The sequence below is a fragment of the Vicugna pacos genome, chromosome 4 (genome assembly GCF_048564905.1).
Source record: "Vicugna pacos chromosome 4, VicPac4, whole genome shotgun sequence".
Lineage (NCBI taxonomy): Eukaryota > Metazoa > Chordata > Mammalia > Artiodactyla > Camelidae > Vicugna > Vicugna pacos.
In genome coordinates, this window is record NC_132990.1 from 58,302,211 (window position 1) to 58,323,142 (window position 20,932).

General features: G+C 40.9%; 2 protein-coding genes across 2 annotated transcripts in view; both read right to left on the minus strand.

Moving 5' to 3' along the window:
* The window catches only part of CTNNAL1 (catenin alpha like 1), a 50,839-nt gene extending 46,680 nt beyond the window's left edge, over nt 1–4,159 (minus strand). The window contains exon 1 of the mRNA XM_072959875.1: nt 3,912–4,159. Within this exon, the coding sequence (XP_072815976.1) occupies nt 3,912–4,052 (141 nt within the window). The 5' untranslated portion in view covers nt 4,053–4,159. The remainder of the gene's footprint in view (nt 1–3,911) is intronic.
* A 1,546-nt stretch (nt 4,160–5,705) lies between these two features.
* TMEM245 (transmembrane protein 245) overlaps nt 5,706–20,932 on the minus strand; it is an 80,284-nt gene continuing 65,057 nt past the window's right edge. The window contains exons 16-17 of the mRNA XM_072959876.1: nt 15,321–15,515; nt 5,706–10,699 (exon numbers count right to left, since the gene is read on the minus strand). Coding sequence (XP_072815977.1) covers nt 10,654–10,699; nt 15,321–15,515 — 241 coding nt within the window. The 3' untranslated portion in view covers nt 5,706–10,653. The remainder of the gene's footprint in view (nt 10,700–15,320; nt 15,516–20,932) is intronic.

A 20,932-nucleotide genomic window follows, 5' to 3' on the forward strand; every position in this document is an offset into this window, starting at 1 on the left:
TAGGTTTCATACTTTTGGTGTATTAAGAAATCCTTTCCCACCATGAGGTGGTGAAGATATTGCCCTATTTTTTCCCCTAAAAGTCGTAAGTTTTCACTTTTGTACTGATGTTTTTAATCCATTTGGAATTGATTTTTGTATATAATGTGAGGTGGGGATTCAATGTCATGTATTTCTGTTTAGATAACCAACTGTCCCCCCTTTTAAAAAAAAGTTCTTTTCCCCACTGACCAGTAGTGCAAACTTTGTAAATTATCAAGTTTCCATACAGGTGTGGATCTGTTTCTAGGGTCTCTGTTCTTTGTCACTGGTATATTTGTCCATCTCTGTTCTTAAAACCACAGTTTTAATCACTGTAACTATATAGTAAGACTTGAAAGCTTGTAGAGCAAGTCTACCCACTTTGTTTCTTTTTTGGCTGTTCTTGGCTCTTTGCTCTCTCATATAAAGTTTAGAATTATTTTTATGGAATTCTACTCAAAAAATTCTGTAAAATTTTCATTGGAAATGCATTAAATTTATAGATCTATGGGGAAAAATTGACATGTCTATGATATCAAGTCTATCCAGCCAGGAACATAGTATTTCTCTCCCATTTATTTAGTTCTACTTTGGCTTGCCATAAATTTTAAAAATTTTCTCCATGAAGTCTGGCATCTCTTTTGCTATACACATATTTTGTTGTCATTTTTATTCTAACTGGTATCATTTTTTTAGAACTATTTTTTTTCTGTTTGTTATTAATGGAGAGAAATACAGTTGACTTTGGAAGCTTACAATTAGTGAACTTACTAAACCTCCTAATTTTTATAATTTATTTGTAGACTCTCAAGTTTTCTATGTAGACAATTATATTTTGATTTTTCCTTTCCTATATTTACACCTTTCACTTCTCCTTGTCTTGTTGCAATGGGTAGGGTTTCCAATACAGTGCTGAACAGAAGCTCTGATAGCAGGCATCCCTCCTCTTATTTCTAGTTTTAAAGGAAATACTTATTTTAAACTTGACTTCCTGCTATGATGCTAACTATAGGTTTTCTGTAGGTGCTCTTTATTAGGTTAAGGAAATTTTCTTCTATTACTAGTTTGCTATGTCCTCTTTATCATGATTAGAAGTTGAATTTAACTGAATGTTTTTCTGCATCTATTGATAAAAACATATACCTTTTCTAATATGTGAATGCATAAAATTATATACGTTTGTCTAGTATTGAGCCATCCTTGCAGTCCTTGAATAAGGCCAGTAACCCAGAACTTTTTACTTGGAGAGTTAGAAGAGGTTAGATGATATCAGAGTAGAAATTGTGCTTAAAACTCACTAAACGGTACAAGGCTAGCCCTACCTGTTCACCTCAAGACCCTGTCTCTTTTATGGCACCATTTCTGACTCATCCACATCAGCTCTGAGATCTTGGAGCATTTACTATTGATGCTGTTCATCTGACACTTGGCATGTGCTTTTCGGTACCTGTCCTGCCTCCCAACTAGAATACAAGTCCCTCAGAGAGTAGCAACTAGAAAGAACACAACAAAGTCCTGCCTAAAAGGCTTAAAATATTCTTGTGGATATGGTGGTAAAACATAAGTTGGGTAATAATGCAGCATCTGTAGAAAATGAGACTCCTGGACAAGAGTTTTCTAGAGCTGTGTATTTAATCTGCTTATACTCCCTAAAACCTAAAAATCATTCTAAATTGTATTCCACATTTTCCTGCTTGGTTAGTGTCCCAGCTATGCTTCAGATATTTCTTGACTTTAAGCATTATTTAACTTTTTTTTGTTCAATACAGTCAGTCATTAGGAATATCAGTTATAACAGTGTTAAAGATCCAGCTACGGACACAGAATGTTGTGCAGTGCAGAACCTCAGTCAGGGCCCTGAACCAATCTTTAACAGGGAAGAAAAAAAAAAAAAAAAGCTGGCATTTTCCCCCTTTGGCATTGACCTCTAGTTAACTCTCAGCAGCCAGTTCACATGTTTCCTCTTTCACTCTCCTACTCTCTCCACCCTCTCACCCCAGAATTACACAATGTAGGACTGTAGGACTGATACACTTTTAGCAGTGATACTGTTAAAAGTTACCATTTCTCCAGATTACAACAAACTTCCAGCTGGTTTTTCCCGTTGTGGGCTCTTTTCTCTGTACCTACTGCTAGCTGACCTCATTGCTGCGCCTAATCTCTAGAGAGAACAAAGAGTATGGTTAGCTAAGAGCACAGACTCTCAGACCAGGCTGCCTGAGTTCAAATCCGAGTTTGACATTTACAAGTGAAAGTCCCATGACAAGTTAGTTAACCTTACTGATGCTCAGTTTCCTCATTCATATGAGGACCAACATATATCTACCCCATAGGATTGTTATGAGAATTAAATGTGTTAGTATGTATAAAGTGCTTAGAGCGTGACCTAGTGCATAGTAAGCATTATATACGGATTGTTAAATGGATAAAATACCACTCTCTTAATTTTCTCTCTTAAAACTATTTCAGTATCTCTCATTTTGTGTTGTGGTTGTGTTGGTGGTGGTAGTGGTTTTCTTTTGAGGGAGGGGACAATGTAGACCTCACTAACTAATCCTCAAGCTCCTCCTTCCCACTGGTCAGTGCTTCTATCACACATGGAAGGGAAGAGGGTGGGGGAGTGCCTGGGGTACTCATTCACTGTCCAGTTACCAGGCTGAAATCAGCACAGGTAAAGAAAATGGAGCCGTTTATTTAATTAGCATAGCAGGAATCTAGGGATATGTATGACTGCTGTTTTCAAATATTTGCAGAGCTGGGATGGAGAAGCGATGACATTTAAAATTCTATGGAAGAGCTACAGGCTTCCCGTCAAGGAGTTAAATGTTTAAGCAGAGGACTGGTGACCAGGTGTCAAGGATGCTGTATGAAAGATCTTTTTAATTTAGAGTCAGACAACTTTTAGGATTCCTTCTACCTCTAAAATCTTGGCAATACTACTGTGAGTCATCAAGACGTTGCAATCTAGTCGTGAGTCACACATCGCCAACGAGCTCCTGAAGGCACAGAATTCTTCACTCCCCACAGTGCTTGGCACATCACAACAGATCTAGGTGAGGAATTCTAGCCCTCAGGCTGCATAAAACTCAGCTCACAGTAACAACTTCTCTGAAGCCAACCGCGTCAATTAGCTGATTGCAAGCTTCTGTTGTGACCAATAAATACAATAAAGCATACATCCCAAATGGGATTTGGCCAAAAGATGTGCATCCGGATTAACTATCAGACAGTCCTTCACTTCACCCTTTCGAGGCCGGACAAAAGCCAAATGAAGTGAAGGAGGCAGGTTAAGGGGAAGGGTCAGGGTGGCCCGGGCTGAATGCGAGACGGGCGAGCGGACGCACACGCAGGGGAAAGGGACAAAGGCCTTGGGGAGAGGAGAGCACGCTGGACTTGGAGGCCGGCAGGAACGCCCCAGCCAGAGTGGCCACAGACCGGGGATGGTGGGGATGCAAGCGTGCGCCGGCAGCGGGTTAAAGAGCGGCAGCCGGGAGGGCCGCTGAGCGCCTGCGGAGCCCCTGCGGGGTCTTCTCCGCCTCTCGAGATCTGGCCTCGCGGGGCCGGGGGTCACGGGAGCCGCAGCCCGGAGGCGGGTCCTGTGCGGAGGCCGGGCGCGCACCTGCGGCGGGCACTCAGGTCGGTACTAGGCTCCCGGCGCTGCAGCCCACTCGGCCCCACCGCCGGGTTTCGGATGGTCAAGCTCTGGTCGCCTCAGCTGAGGCCATTCCTCAAGCCCCAGACAGGAGGTCGGACACCGACGCCGTAGTCCCCCTGAGGAATGCGGGGCAGTGTCTGCCTCCCGCCCGGCCCGGCCCCCGCCGCGCGAGCGACCGCCGCCATCGCGGGCCGAGGCCGGAGGGAGGCGAGGGGCCCCGCGGGCGCCGCTTTACCTGAGAAACCAGCGGGAGCAGCGTCTGCTCCACCGAGCGAGTTTTGATCTCGAGTCCCGAGTCGAAGGCGAAGCCCGACGGGCCGGAGCCGTGCATTGCCCCGGCGCCGCCAACGCCGGCTGGGCCCGGAGAGGCGGCCATGGCCCTCGGCTCGTCGCGCACCCTGGACGCCGCGCCGCTGCGGGCCCGACGCCCGCCAGCCAGCCTGCTAGCAGAGACCGCGATGCACCCGCGCCGCCCGAGGCCCCGCCTCCAACCGGGCCCGCCCCTGGCACGGCCCCGCCCACTCCACGCGCTCCAGTCTGTGGTGCGCCCTGCAGCCCCACCCCCTGACGCGGGCCCCGCCCCTTCTGTCCCCATTCCCCGCCCTGCCTGTCTCGCCTCGGGTCATTCTTCAGTGGGTCCCACACGTCTCGCCTTCGCTAGAGCACAGAAACAGGATACCTGAGGGCCTCCCACGGCCACGTGGCCTCTTACCAGGACAAGGACATCCAGGCTCAACAAAGCTTCCCATCCTCCCGATAAGCGACTCGTCCTAACTCTGAATTTCCGGAGAAATTCCCATGATTTCTGGAAGCTGCGCTTGGATTGAAAGAGGTAGACTAGAACCAGAGTCAAGTCTGTAGGGAAGGGCTTTTACTCTGAGACAGGAATTCTACAGTCTTTCTGAGCTTCTGGGGAAGGTCCTGTTTCCCTCTCCACCCTGCTCTTTTTCTGACCATATCTTTTTCACAATTTGAACTGGAGTGAAGATGAAACATTTGCTAATACAATCGTTTAAGGAGTATCTGAGTACTTGTCAAGAAAAGAGTGATTTGGGTATCCTTGGGCTACTGATCAGAATCACTCTTCGAAAGGAAATTAAATAGAACATATGGAAAAGCCTCACCTACTGCTCAAAACTATTACTTTTTAAAACTACTTTTTAAAATTACTTTTCCCCTAGTGCCTAGTACACAGCAGTTTCTTAACAGTTGTTCAGTGACTGAAAAGAGCGTTAGCATATATTTCTGACGAAGTTCACTTAAGAGTAAGGCTAAGAATCACGGAGGCCCTGTGTGATGGAGATGGGAGAGCTGAACACTTCTTACCCTAAAGGTTCCAGAAGCAAACCTAAAGGAGGTTGTCAGAAGCACATATTCTGGGAAGGGGTCCTAGGCTTAAGCAACAGACTGAGAAGCATGAAGAAATATTTTGTGAACTAGTAGACTTGCCAATAAGAAACTATCAGTGTAGAAAAGAATGTAAATCATAGTCCACGCCTTACACCTTTGCCAGGATCGTTTTCTCCATCCATAATGTCAGACTGATGAGCTGTATCAGAAAGCTCTTTTCCAGGCACTGTTGAAATATGCTTCAAAATACTTCCACTTGGGGTTCAGCCCCACCTGCCAGTGCTGCAGAGGTTATCTTTGCTGTTGAAGACAGCCATACCTTAGGTTTGTTTTCTTCATTCAAAACATGTAGTTCCTTTATCCAACTTTCTTTTCCTCTGATTCTCACCCCCCAGCCACCCACTTCATTACTTCCTTATCTACCACAAAGCCACCTTCCTCTGTGCACTGAGGGCTCCAGCCTTACCCTTGGACCCTTTCACCTCTTTAAGGTGTCCAGCATCCTCTCCCAGACACATCTTCCCTTATGTAAGTTGCCCATAAAAATTCAGTGTAGGCATTGGTGCCAAAGGAAAAGACAAGATATAAGGCCTAAGAGATGGATTTTTGTATTTGTGAAAGTTTGACTTCACTAAAGATCAAATTTCTCAAGAGAAATGAGACTAAGTTTACCTCCTGATTCATTCAACACTAGTAATTTTATTTCAAAATATAAATATTTTACATTTACAAAGATGTTACATCAGTAGGTTGTCAAAGCAAGTTAAAGCTAGGAAACAGCATTTGGGATAATAAAGAAGATACATTGTTGTCTTTGAACAATCTTTTTTACTTTCAAACCTTCTCTACTTTGCCTGAGAATGCAAGGGTAATACATTTCCCAAAAGTTACATAAGCAATTACAATTATATATCCAATCCTGGTTTCAAAATCAAATGGTATTTGAAATGCACTCCAGTCACCCAGACAAGTGGCACTGCAAAGCACAAAGAAGGGTTTTCTTTGGAATAACTACAATTGGAATTACACCTTCTGGGTCACTGCCATAAAAAACAGAATTTTATATTCAGCCAAAATGATGTTTAACATTTGCTTTCACACCTTTCATAGTAAAATACAAAGCTAGAGAAAAAAAATAAGAAACCAGGTGTGGAGTAAAGAACACTGGACTTGGAGTCAGAAGTTCTGCAACTGAATTCTGGCTCCATCATTTTGCGATATAAACTTAAGGGGAAAATCACAAAAAAAAAACCCCTTCTGAGCCTCCAGTGCCTTGTCTGATAACACTCAACAACTGTCTATCTCACAGGGTTGTTATGAAAGCAGTCTGAAAACTATAAAGTGCCATACAAAAGCGTTATTAAAGTGTATTATCAATATATCACCACTGTATTTGCACACTTAATTGAGCTTTAAAAACTTGTAAAACTAAAACACAAATACTGATTTCACACACCATAGGTGGAAAAGAATCTCTATACTTGATGTATAGCTCTGAGTGACAAATATGTTTTCTTTCTGTTATCTCATTAGACTTTGAGACGTATTATGGTTTACATGGTAGATTCACCATTCAGAATCTCCACTGGGGATGTCCTCTAAAAGAGCTGTAAACTTTTATTTGAGAGCCATGTTTCCCAAAGGATCTGCAGTCCTTTGAGATGCTCTGAGAAAAGGAGGATGGGTGCGCAGTTTAAAGTCAAATAAGTCCCGTAAACAGTCTTTGTCTGTCTCATAAATTCACAATATATAGTATTACATGACTTCTTGGAAGACCTACAGAAAGGAAACAAACTCAGCATGCCTCAATTTTAACTCACCGTGGGGTCCCCCCACCACACACACTTTTGTTCTCTTATAACATCTAATAACATTCCTTGGAAATACTGCTATAAGGAACACATTTTTTCCAAAAGCTACTCAACTACGAGGGAAAGGGAAGAGAAGTAGAACAATGGACTGTGAGAAAAAAGCAAGTATTCTACTCTGAACTGGTACTGACTGGTTCCGTGTTCCAAAAGACACTCCAACCTATGGATTTGTTTCCTTCTCCAGAAAATGCTAGGATCGCCTGATTATATAAAGACCCATTCTAGCACAGAATTTCTATGACTCCAGGAGGCAGAGAGAACATCTTGATTTATAATTCTCTTAGTTATTTTTAAACTATCCAAAAAAAGGGAACTGCTCAGTGGTTTTAGATAGCATGAATATTTTTGCAGGTCCTCAGTAAGTTAATGAAATGAATATATTTTGATGGCAAGATGTGTAGAGACAAGAAATTGATAAAAACAAAAAATACTTGTTCTTAGCTGGAACTAACATTTGGAAGTATGTTGCCACAGGCTATTTCTACTGTGAAATGTCTACTGTTAATACTCTTATGAGGGTCTTGGAAGACCCTTAAAGGAGACTGTGAGGGGTTTTCCTATAAACCTTGAAGTTGAAAGCTCTAGATAGCTCACCTAAAATTACTTTGCTCTAGTCTAACTCCTCATGACCTGAATGTGAGCATTTCTTGCTCAGTAGTGATACATCCTAAAGCTCTAAACACAACCAAAGTAGGAGCTAGGGGTACTAGGAAGTCCTGATGGGTCACAACCAGTTCTTGTTAAGACCAAGGTTAGCCAGAGGACTTCATCTGCAAGCCCTTTTACTGGAATAAACTGCTTTTTCCAAAGCAACTGAGTTTGTTTAAGTAACACTTTTTAGGTATCCTCCCACGTCAAGAGTCAATCTGCACTAGTCTCAGAAGTCAAGGGAAAACTCTGCCAGCAAACCACCTCTAATGGAAATGGGTGTTCGGAACTGTTGCAAATTTAAAAATAAATAAAACTGGTATCTAAGGCAATCTGGCAGAGATCACTTCCAGAAACAGAGAATGTGATAGGAATTTTGGAACTGAAGCTGGACTTACAGGACACAGGGTTTATGCTGAAAATCCCATGCCTTGCTCTCTCTGAGACAAGAGAGGAGCACACTGAGTAGGGAGTTCTTATCTCCTCCTCCCATTCCTCCACTCAGTTTACAACTGAAGAGGGAATGTGACCTTCAAACTAATCTTTAATAAAGCTATCACACGCAGGACATTGTGACAGGATTTCTGTACTCGGTTTTCACTGAAGCTACTTCTACTTCATTAATGCATCATCTGTTTCTAGGGAAAGTTCCTCTTTCTGGGTCAAATCATAAGAATCACCTTCAAGACTTGAGCTTGAGACTTCTATCTTTTCATACCATTTGATCTCTATGCCCTGTGAAGATCTGTAAAATCTCTTCACTATATCTGAGGCGGCATGTTTCTCTCTGTTTTTGAGGGTTCCAAGAAGACCTCCTGAAGCTGGTCAACCTTCAAGTTCATAGGCTGTTGCTGGAGTAGTTGGGCAGTTTAAGTTTCCAGATCAGGTCTGGGTAGTACTCTGGGGCACCTCTGCTCCTGACAGTCCAGATGATACTACATTATTGCTAATTTCGGCAGCTCTAAATTATTCTCTTAGGGCTCAGAGTCACCATCGAAGAACTGGTATTCATACTAATAACTGTAACCAGCAATAGCTAAGTGTAGTTTTTTTGCAGTATCACTTTATACAGCTAAAAGCACTCTGGAGAAACATAATTTGCATATGCATACTAACACATTGTGCATAATATTTGCTTCTTATAAATATGTACTAATCACAGCTGTAAACTTACCAGTATACCACTCATAAAAACAGACCTGATTTCTTTGTTAACACTTTTAAGGTAAAATTTTAAATTTTAGCAATACACATGATTCAGCTAAGACTGAAGGTGAGAGAAGGCCTTCTTAGGAGTCTTACGAGTTTTCCCCAAGAGTACCCTACACAGTGCCTGGCATGGACCCTAAAGTTTGGCAAACTCTCAACCAATGTTTTACTGAATGAATGATTGAACAAGTGAATAAAGAAAAGAATGAGTTACTTGGTGCCAAATATATATAACACTTGGTGGCATATCAGATGATAACTGTTGAAGGATTCACGTAAAAATAAGAGATCTGCGTGTAGTCCACTGTATAAAGACAGACCTCATGGTACCTCTCTTCTAGGTGGAGTTTTTTCTTAAGTAATATCAGAATAAATTTAAGGTAATTATCATTAACTATGCTTCTTAATGAGAAGATGTTTTAGAAGAAATGAGTTCTACTTTTTAATGTTTTCCAAAAAAGAAATCTTTGTTACTTAAGAACCCTTTCTCCTCCATTAAGAATCCTTCCTTCTCCCTTGGGGGCAGAGAAAGCCTGAAGATTGTTTTATACAGTGGAAAGGATGCAAAGCTAAGAGCTGGATTCTGTTCCCAGCTCTGTCATCAACTGTTTGACAGGTCTATGCAATCAGACACCTAATTCTACCTCATAGCCCTGGAAAAAGTGTGTAGAATATAAAAAGAAACTGTAGTACAGCAAAGTTGGCAGATTGCGGAGTCAGAAAGATGTGAGGTCAAATTTTACTAAACTTCATGACTTTGAGTTGGTCACTATTCCGAACCTCAGCTTCCCCATCTGTGTGAAACTGTTGTAGAAGAATATAAAGCTGTATGAAAGCTGATGTGAAGTGCTTGTGAAATAACGTGTGCAAGAATTTTGTAAGATGTAAATAAAGCACTATGCTGGTTATCGGAGATTATTTTAAAAGTCACAATTTAATCCAACAAGCATTCATCTAGTGTCTTAAGTGCAAGGCACTGTGCCAAGTGATGGGAAGATACTACACAGATAAAAAATTCTAAATTCTACTGCTGTAGGTAACTAATTGGTCAAAGTCCAAATACTGAAACAGGGATACGTTTAACACATCAGAGCACTGATGCACCTGAGATTTTTCACTTAAAACATCTGGGAAGGGAAAAAAAAGTCACAACATGAATTCTATCATATTGTTACCATTAATAGCAGCTTAGTAAGTAGTTAATTTCAATGTGGTCAGCCAAGTTTTAGAAATTTGGCAATAGTGTAACAGGGGAGGGAGGGAGGAGAAAGGGGAAGAAGAGCTTCAGTCTTTCTGTGTCTCCTATGGTTGCAACATACAACTGACTGGACTTCAAATAAGCCACCCACCCTCACACTGAAGACCTTCCCTACGGAGGACCATATACTGTGGGAGAAGGGCAGATGACTCATTTTTCCTGCTCAAGAAACTACATTCTCATAAGTCAAAGCCCTCTTCATTGAAAGTGACTGTCATAGAAAAGGTTTAAGAACAGATATCTTAAAACAGGAGAAAATTACATTGTATACACTCGTGACAGCAGGTAGTTTAGGGCTCTTAAAAAAAACCTTATAAATATATATTATAATACAGATAACCAAAGTGGGAAAATTTCAAGCCATGGTACCAGTGTATGAACTGAAACTTTTCAAGCCATCTTAGCAACAGTTAAGTGAGCAAACCACATTTCTGAGCTCCAAAGCTGTGCTTTAAAATGCAAAGCAGCCCAGAGCAAGTCCTCTCTTGTCCGGGAATTCTGCTTGGAAGGCCAGGAGGCTTCTGCTTCTGTTCCTGGGCTCTGCTTGCTAGGCACAGCTGAAAGGGCAGGAGGCCACAGCTGAGCTGAACTCACAGTCAAGGTTGAATTTCCTAGAGAAATCGCGGTGGTTGGGAACCAAGTCAGTCTACCGAAGGTTTCAGATCTTCAGAAATGTCACGGAAAGTCCTTTAAAAAGAAAAGACAGAATGCTTAGTTTTGCTTTTGGAAAAGAGGGTGGGGGTACTACAGAGATATTTTAAAAAAAGAAAGAAAGAAAGAAAATAGCATCTAACTAGTAATTGGTTGCCATAAAATATCTTATTTTTATAACATGAGAGCCTCTATGAGGTTATATAGTCATTTTTTTTTCTTATTCACTGAGTATTGTTTCAAAGTCTGATAGTTGTCTCTCAATCCTTAGTAACAAGAACTCCAGGTTTTTAGAGGGTCCACTGTCTCCCTCTACAAGACTACTTCCCTACTCCCTTGAAACTAATGACCATGTGACTAGGTTCTGGCCAATGAGATGTAAATAGAAGTGTTGCGTGACTTCTGGGCAGTGTCCTTAAAAGAGAAGGATGATCTTTGACCTTTCCCCCCTTCTTGCTGAATGGAAAGTAGACACAATGCTGTTAAAGAGAAAAACACTAAGAGACCAAAGGTTAAACGCTAAGTGGTAAGTTTTATTGCAAAGTAGGAAAACTGATCCAGCAGAGTCCACACTCTGAGAATGGGGGAGGTCTTTTCTCCAAATGACCTTGTACTTGCATTGTCTTTCTCTCCCATCAAGCAAGCCAAGTGAATGCAGTTACCTGGCAGGTAATGTCTGGGTTGGATGGAGGAGGTCTGCTGCATCTAAGCAGGGTCTACCCCTTAGGACTGTAGCAGCTAGTTTGCCTTTGCTATGTAATATACATGCCCAAGCTAGGATGATGTCACCTCACCAGGTCTGCATCTGTGTTGGCAGCCAAATGGCCAGGTCAGAGTTTACCAATGAACATGAGCTCAAGCACCCACCTTAGATGAAGAGACTTCACACCATGGCTAGCAGAACATGAAGATAGGGGGACGAGTAGCATGGATGTCTGTGGAACAGATACACTAGCCCTGGACTGCCTGCCTCTCCACTTCTTTCACCCAAGAGAGAAATAAATTTCTAGCTCGTTTAAGTCACTGTTATTTTGAGTTTGACTGATGGTGCATTTTTTGAGTTTGTTTTTTGGCCATAATACAGACAGGTCTATTTTAAATGATACAGACGTGAAGCACAAGTTTATTACCATCCTTTTAGATAGAAGTTGCCTTGCTCCTTTACAACAACATCACCAACTAGGAGGCTCAGACAGGCAGGGCAGAGGCAAGCAAAAGACTAACCCTTTAGCACAAGGTAGGAAGTAATTTAATGTCAAGAGGAGCACAGGTAAAATGTTATAGAAAAAGGATTACACTCAAGGATGCTCAGTTATCTCAAGGCTCTTTCACTGGATGGTACCCTAAGCCTCTTCACCTCTAAAGCACATATCTGACTAGCACAGCTCTACATCCAAAGGAACAGCTTTGAGGGAGGGGTAAGATTCCTGGCTATGGCTCCTGAGGCTTTGAAAGGGTTTATGCGTGACATGGCTGAACCCACGGTACTGAATATATGCTGACAGGTCAAATAACTGGAATGAATTTATCCCCTCAAATATTTTTATACCCTGAAAAAAATTCCCTTAAACAGATTTATACACACACATATTTTTACATATATTAATATCCATCCATCTCTATTGAACCAGAGTTTCTCGGCAGCAGCACTATGGACCATTTTGTGCTTTGTAAGATGTTTAACAGCATCCCTGTCTCTACCCACTACAGTTGTGAGAATCAACATGTCTCTAGATGTTACCAAATGTCCTCTGAGGGGAGCAAAATCATACCCTCCTCCCAGGACCGCTGCTCTAACTACCTGTCTGCCCATTTATACCCATTTTCCACCGTCTCACCTAAATTTGTGTTTTTACATTTGTGTACAGGCAAAGCTGGCTACAAGCTGTCTTAGACAATATGAATCACTCAGTTCTGAAAAGCCCTGGAAAATCTTTAAAACAAGAGCCAAAAACTGGTCAATACTACAAAGCACTTTCCAACACCCAAAAGGTTTGTAAATTCATCCTTTGACATCCTTTCAAATTTCTAAGATATCTGCAAGTTTGAACCTCTAACTCTGCATTTCCCCTAAATTATGAATGAAAATTTCTGCCTCAAGGCAAAGATGCATAAAATAAGATTAAGACTGTGGTTGGCCCAGTGACTGCTTTCTGTTGACAAGTAAGCTTACTTAGCTGTAAGCTTGAAATTCATACCTACTATTCAATTCTGCCTCCAGGCCAAAAAAGCCTCCAGAAGGACTCAGAAGAAAAGAAAACAAAGTGAAGCAAGCTGAGAAAACAGTTACTAAGTGTTTTCTATCCCAACACTGTATCTTCTCTAGATGTTTAGGGTGGTGATGGTGGCTGTGTGTAAAAACCTACAAAAGTAACATTGATCTTAATTAACTGAACCTCTGATTATCTCCTGGAAAACAAACTCCATAACGTAGGGATAGAGAAATAATTTCTTTCTGGCCTCATCAAGAGGCACAGCACTAACTAATCAGCAGGGCTCATAAAACCGTAACTCTCTAGATTAAGAAGAAACAAAGGAACAAACACTGCATTGACAGTATTCCTAAAAATGGTAAATGTCCTACCTAAACCATCTAAATACTATATTCTTTCCCAAACCATAATGATTATTCTGTTCCTTTGAACCACAGTGGCAGAATTTCTCACGAACAAGCAATGCAGAATGGGACCACATGTGGCTGGGGGAACAGAGGACTGCTGTTAACATCTAACAGTTGCTTCCATAGCAATGGGGACCATGCAATGTGACTCCTCATTTACAATCCTTTGCTCCTTGCAAACACTTTGGGATCTGCTTCCCCCAAAGTTTCAATGAGATTTTAAAAAACCCATTTATGTGAATCTTTAAATCTTTTCTAATTTAATAGCTCAAGAAGTGGGGGTGGGGGATGGTTAGAGAAGGAAAAGAAAGACCTTTAGTGGAAACACACCAGCTCACCTGCTTATTACTGGGTGACTATAGGCAAGCGATTTCCTCAACTACAGAACGTGGAAAACAACCATGCCTAACCTCAGGTGAAACATTGGACAGATTAAGTAAAATAAGGTAACAGGTAAAGTTTTATCACAGAACTTGGCACACGAAGTACCAATAAATGTCAGCAGTCGTTGTTGGCTACTACCTAAGAAGTCAGTTAGACTTCCCACTAGAAAGTGATGTATTGAACGGGTATTTCCCTCAGGCTCTCCTAAAACCCCTTCAGAATACCAGTAAAAGTATTTTTTTAAAGGCATAAACCCACCTGGAAAAAAAAAAAGGTGGGGAAAAGAAAACATAAGAGGGAAGAGTAACACACTTTTAGAAGGCGGAAAGCAGACAGACAACTGCTAGGATCCAGCATAACCTAAGACGCTGAACCCTAAGCCAGTACTTATTCAGCAAAGCTCCCCCAAAAGCTCAGAAACTGGTGATATGAAGAAACTCTGCAAGTGGAGTTGAAGGGGGGCCTAAACATTGAAGGGCCACTTTGCAGTGTGCTTAAAAAGCAGAAAGACTTCACAGCTCCAACAGCCTCACCCACACCTCCACCCAGCCAAGCACATGCCCCCCATCATTGGCAGAAAATTTGGGGTTTTCCCTCCCTAGAGAAAGTGAAACAAAAAGCCTCTGAACTAGGGGACAACAGGCAGCCACGGGGTGAGGGTACACACTGACAGTGGGAAATTAAGTGAATATTTACACCTTGTCTGATCCTTCTCTGTCTTGGCTCCCAGAATGCTGGCAGTCAGGCCGTCAACTTCTAGGGAGAATATCTTTCTCTGAGGAATTTAGCAGCCCCAAAGGGAAACCAAAAAGCACTGACTCAAAGATTGCACAGGACAATGATCCTGGTAGATTATATTATGGTAACACACATGATTACCAACCCATAGCTCCTGAGTCAGGGTCTCACTCTTAAGCCAACAGTCAAAAATATCTGATACCTGATATTGTGATTATGTTGTGTTAATATGATAACGGTGAAGAGATTTTGCAGATGTAATTAAGGTCCCTAGGCAATGGACTATAATCAAGAGGAGAGTATGTTCAGTAGGCCAGCTCTGATCAGGTGGGCCCCTTACAAAAGGATCTTAGTAGTCAGAGACAGAAGTCAGAAAAATACTCTCCTGCTGGCCTTGAAGAAGCAAACAACCACGTTACGAACTGCCTATGGAAAGGGGCAGCCTCTGGGAGCTGGAAGCTTCAATTCTACAGCTGCAATGAGATGAATTCTGCCAACAAGAGGCAAGGTTGGAAGAGGGCCCCAATCCACAGACGAAGAAACCCCAGCCCGAGCTGACACCTTGACGGCAGCCTCGTCAGATCCTAATCAGAAGACTCAGCTGAATTGTGCCTTTACACTCGACCACGGGAACCTTAATATAATGATGTTGTTTTAAGCCACTAAGTTACTGGTAATTTGTTACATAACACAGAAAATACAGACCTATATGCTAAAAAAGGTAAATTTTATTTACATAAATAGCACCTCAATATAAATCAGACCCCCTCAAAAACAGGATAGTGGAAATGGAAACCTTTAAGGAGGTGTTATAAAATTAGAGAATCACCCAGAAAATGGGTGACTTAAAAAGAATATTAAATAGAAATATAGTTTCATTAAATACATTTTCAGAATCATTCTGCTTTAACTCACCGCTGAGTCTGAGCGGGCCACGGGGTCTGGTTTGGCGTGGGCACCGAATTCGTGGGACTCACTAGCATGGCACTATAGATGTTGGAAGCGACCACAAGTATGCACAGCAGTATGGGCCCAATGATTGCCCCTTCCAGGCCCAGGTAGTATGCTCCACCAGCCACAGCCAAGCCTGTCAAGTAAGGATGGCCCCCTCTGAAACGAAGAGCACACAGATCACTCATGGCTTTTAACAAATACAAACCTCGGAGTTAATCTGAAATACATTCTCTAACACAATGTTCATTCACTAATGCGCCTGCCTTTTGACTTGCATTATCAGCTTTCCTTAGATCACCTCAATGTGGATAACTAAACATTAATTGTAATCGTATCAAGATGCAAGAATTTTCTTACCTACATGTGCGACATTTGCCTTTTTTATTCATCCAGCGAGGAGTGAAGCCGGCAATGTTAACAGGTACCCTGCACCCACTACAAGGCTGTCTGAAGTGGGTTAATGTTAGCTTAAGACTGGTTAGATAAGTTACCTGTTAGGTTTACCTCCATCTAGAATAATTAAGCGGGCACAATTTAGCACGTAATTCAACTAATTAGGCTTTTGTAAAGACGACAACAGCACAACAGCATCCCTGCTATTCAGAGGTTAGACTTCCAGCAATCTCCTAAAACAGATGTCAGCACACATAGTGATAAAAGGCCCCATGAGGAAAACATCTGCTAAAAAAGCCCACGACTTTTTTGTATTTCACAGGAGAGTCACAATTGCCCTCCAGCTTGTCACAGTATCACATACATAACTGGAATGAAATAAGACACAGGCGTACCTCGAAGATATTGCAGGTTTGGTTCCAGACCAACATAATAAAGCCAAATATTGAAACAAAGTCAGTCACATGAAATTTGTGGTTTCCCAGTACATACAAAAAATTATGTTTACCCTATACTGTAGTCTAATAAGTGTGCAATAGCATTATGTCTAAAAAACAATGTACAAACCTTAATTTTAAATATTGCTAAGAAATGCTAACCATCATGTGAGCCTTCAGCAAGTGAAATCTTTTTTCTTGCCTCGATGCTGATGTCTGCTGCCTGATCAGGAGGATGGCTACTGAAGGCTGGGGTGGCTATGGATATTTCTTAAAAATAAGACAAAAATGAAGTTTTGCTCCATCAGTGGATTCTTCCTTTCACAGATGATTTTTCTGTAGCCTGCAATGCTGTTTGAGAGCATTTTACCCACTGGAGAACTTCTTTCAATATGGGAGTCAATCCTTTCAAACCATGCCTCTGCTTTATCAATGAAATTTCTGTAGTATTATAAATCCTTTGTTGTCATTTCAAGAATTTTCACAGCATCTTCACTGTGAAATAGGAAACAGGTTCCATAGAAGAAACCACTTCCTTTGCTCACCCATTAGAAACAGCTCCTCATCTGTTAAAGTTTTATCATGAGATTGCAGCAGTTCAGCTACATCTTCAGGCTCCACTTTTTAAAAAAAATTTTTAATTGAATATAATGTATTAATTTCTGGTGTACAGCATAGTGATTCAGTTATACATATATATTCCCTTTCATATTCTTTTTCATTACAGGCTATTACAAGGTATTGAAATGTAGTTCCCTGTGCTGTACAGTAGGACCTTGTTGTTTATCTACCTTACATACAGTAGTTAGTACCTACAAATCCCCAGCTCTCAATTTATCCAGCCACCCCCACCTTTCTCCTCTGGTAACCACAAGTTTGTTTTCTACATCTGTATGTTTCTGTTTTGTAACTAGGTTCATTTGTCTCTCTCTTTTTTTTTTTTTGTAGATTCCACATATAAGTGATATGATATTTTTCTTTCTCTTTTTGGCTTACTTCACATAGAATGATGATCTCAAGGTCTATCTAGGTTGCTACAAATGGCATTATTTTGTTCTTTTTATGGCTGAGTAGTATTCCATTGTATAAACATACCGCAACTTCTTTACCCAGTCATCTGTTGATGGACATTTAGGTTGCTTCTATGTCTTGGCTATGGTAAACAGCACTGCTGTAACACTGGGGTGCACGTATCTTTCTGAATTAGTCTCCTCCAGATATATGCCCAGGAATGGGATTGCTAGATCACAGGGTAAGTCTGCTTTTAGTACTTTTAGTTTTTTAAGGAATCGTTGTACTTTTTCCATAATGGTTGCACCAAACTACATTCCCACCAATAATGTAGGAGGGTTTCCCTTTTCTCCACACCCTCTCCAGCATTTACTGTTTGTGGATTTCTCTTAATGATGGCCATTCTGACTGGTGGTACCTCACTGTAGTTTTGATTTGCATTTCTATTTCTCTAATAGCTAGCGATATTCAGCATTCTTTTCATGTGCCTATTGGCCATCTGTATGTCTTCACTGGAGAAACGTTTGTTTAGGTATTCTGCCCATTTTTTGATTGCATTGTTTTTTGTTATTGAGTTGTAAGTGCTGTTTGTATATTCTGGAAATTAAGTCCCTGTCAGTCACGTCAAATATTTTCTCCCACTCTGTAGGCTGTCTTTTTGTTTTGTTTATAGTTTCCTTTGCTGTGCAAAAACTTGTAAGTTTAATTAGGTCCCACTTGTTTATTTTTGCTTTTATTTCTATTGCCTAGGTAGATTGTCCTAGGAGAACATTGCTAAGATTTACGTCAAAGAATGTTTTGTCTATGTTTTCTTCCAGGACGTTTATAGAGTCTTGTCTTACATTTAAGTCTTTAAGTTCAGGTTCTACTTCTAATTCCAGTTCTCTTGCTGTTTCCACCACATCTACAGTTACTTCTTCCACGGAAGTCTTGAAACAATCAAAGTCATCCAGGAGGGCTGGAATCAACTTCTTCCAAACTCCTGTTAATGTTGATACTCTGACCTCTTCCCACAAATCACTGAGTGCTCTTGATGGCGTCTAGAATGGTGAATTCTTTCCAGAAGATTTTCAACTGACTTTGCCTGGATCCATCAGAGGCACCACTATCTATAGTAGGCATAGCTTACAAAATGTATTTCTTACATAATAAGACTTCAAAGTCGAAATTACTTCTTGATCCATGAGCTGCAGAATGGATGTTGTGTTACAGGCATGAAAAGAACATTAATCTCACTGTGTATCTCTTGGCTGACCAGGTACACTGTCAGTGAGCAGTAATATTTTGAGAGGAATCTTTTTTTTCTGAGCAGTGGGTCTTAAGAGTGGGCTTAAAATATTCAGTAAACCATGTTGTAAACATATGTGCTGTCATCCAGGTTTTGTTGTTCCAGTTTTAGAGCAGAGTAGATTTAGCACAATTCTCAAGAGCCCTAGGATTTTTGGAATGGTAAATGAGCACTGGCTTCAACTTAAAGTTACCAGCTGCATTAGCCCCTAGCAACAGAGTCAGCCTGCACTTTCAAACTTTGAAGCCAGGCATTGAAAGTCCTAGATGGCATCTTTTCCCAATAGAAGACTGTTTGATCTATATTGAAAAATCTGTTTAGTGTCCCCACTTTTATTAATTATCCTAGCTAGATCTTCTGGACAACTTGCTGTAGCTTCTACATCAGCACGGCACTTCACCTTGCACTTTTATTTTCTGGAGACAGCTTCTTACCTTAAACTTTACGAAGCAACCTCTGGCAGCTTTGAACTTTTCTTCTGCAGCTTCCTCACCTGTCTCAGTCTTCACGGGATTGAAGAGCGTTAGGGCCTTGCAGTGGATTAGGCTTCAGCTTAAGGGAGTGTTGTGGCTGGTTTGATCTTTCATCCAGATCACCAAAACTTTCTTCACATCAGCAAAATAGGCTGCTTTGCTTTCTTATCATTTGTGTGTTCACTGGAACAGCAGTTTTCACTTCCTTCAAGAACTTTTCCTTTGCATTCACAACCTGGCTAACTCTTTGGCTCAAGAGGCTTTCAGCCTACCTCAACTTTCTGTCTTCCTCACTAAGCTTAATCATTTCCAGCTTTTGATTTAAGGTGAGAGATGTGTGACTCTTCCTTCCACTTAAACACTCAGAGGCCACTGTACGGTTATTAACTGGCCTAAATAATTTCAATATTGTTGTGTCCCAGGGGCTAGGGAGCTTCACAGAGAGGGAGACAGACAAGAGAATGGCTGGTCGGTGGAGCAGTCACAGCACACATAACACTTATCAATTAAGTATGCCATCTTATATGGGTGTAGTTCATAGCACCCCAAAACAATTATAATGGCAACATCAAGGATCACTGATCACCATAACAAATGTAATAATTAGAAAGTTTGAACTATTGTGAGAATTAGCAAGGTGAGACACAGACATACAACATAAGCAAATGCTATTGGAAAAACGGCACTGATAGACTTGCTCAACACAGGGTTGCCACAAACCTTCAATCTGTTAAAAAACAAAAACAAAATGCAGTATCTGCGAAGCACTATAAGGCGAAAGGCAATAAAAATGAGGTATGCCTGTAGAGGGTAGCAGTACTGAACACTGAAAATGGTAACACCTGACCACTGACAGAAGAGGGACTTAGAAATAAGGCCTATTTTATTTGTTCCTAGTTTTTAAACACAGATGATTAGAAAAATTTAGTGAAGGGCAAGTAATTAAATACCTTGGAAGAATGTCCTGCACTATATTACAATTTCAGTAAGTAGTATTTAAGGTGAACCAGCCTTCAGGAAACCAATACATTATATTTGTAATGTATTTGTTTTCCTCACTCCAAAAAAAAAGGATTTGGGGCGGTATTCCACATATGCGACGTAAATATGCATTTTCCCTAAACAACACATTTAGGAAATTTTCCATCAAAATGCTTACAGCTTAAAAAAAAAAGTGTGCGAGTTTTTAAATAAAAGCTTAATTTATTAAAAAATAAAAAAGTAAATTTATGTAAAATTTTTCATTTCCTAGTGATGCTGGTTAAATAAGGTGTTATTTTATTAAGATAAAACCATGTATGTCTTAAATTCTACCTGAAAACCTTGATATAAAATTTACAGCAGAGTGTAAAGAAAGGAAAGCACTTAACTATAAATCCTGTAACCACCGTGACTATTTAAATTCCAACCGTTAAACATTAGTGAAGCACACCCTGATTGTTATCCTTGTATCTTTACGTTTTAGGCACAGAAGCTCCCCTAGGGCTACCTTGTGGAGTTGCTCGTTTCTTTTCACTCTGAACTTTGGGGCTTCAGAGTAGTTCTGTTATTATTCGTTCTCCACTTTCACTTACTAAAAAGAAAACAAGGAGGCACATAATTTGTCTCTTCTTAATTTCAAATGAGCTGAACGGTCCTCCTCCTATAAACTTAGACCCCGACTACCTTGATTGTGAGGATGCGCTCTACTTAAAGAAAACGTAACAGATTAACTAGTAACAGTTTCAGTAGGCCATATTCTGAATGTGAGTAGCTGAATGAAACTAACACCTGATCACATTCTGGAGTCTAATAAGCAATGTGAATCTAGATACATGACTAAAGGAGAATCGGCTTGATTTACTTAATGGATTTTCTAAAAGGGCTATCAAAACGTACAAAAATAGACAGACACTTATTATATGGCCAAATTTGACTTCTGCCTTAAATTCACCTGTATTCATTAAAGAACCACACTATAACATCTTAAGG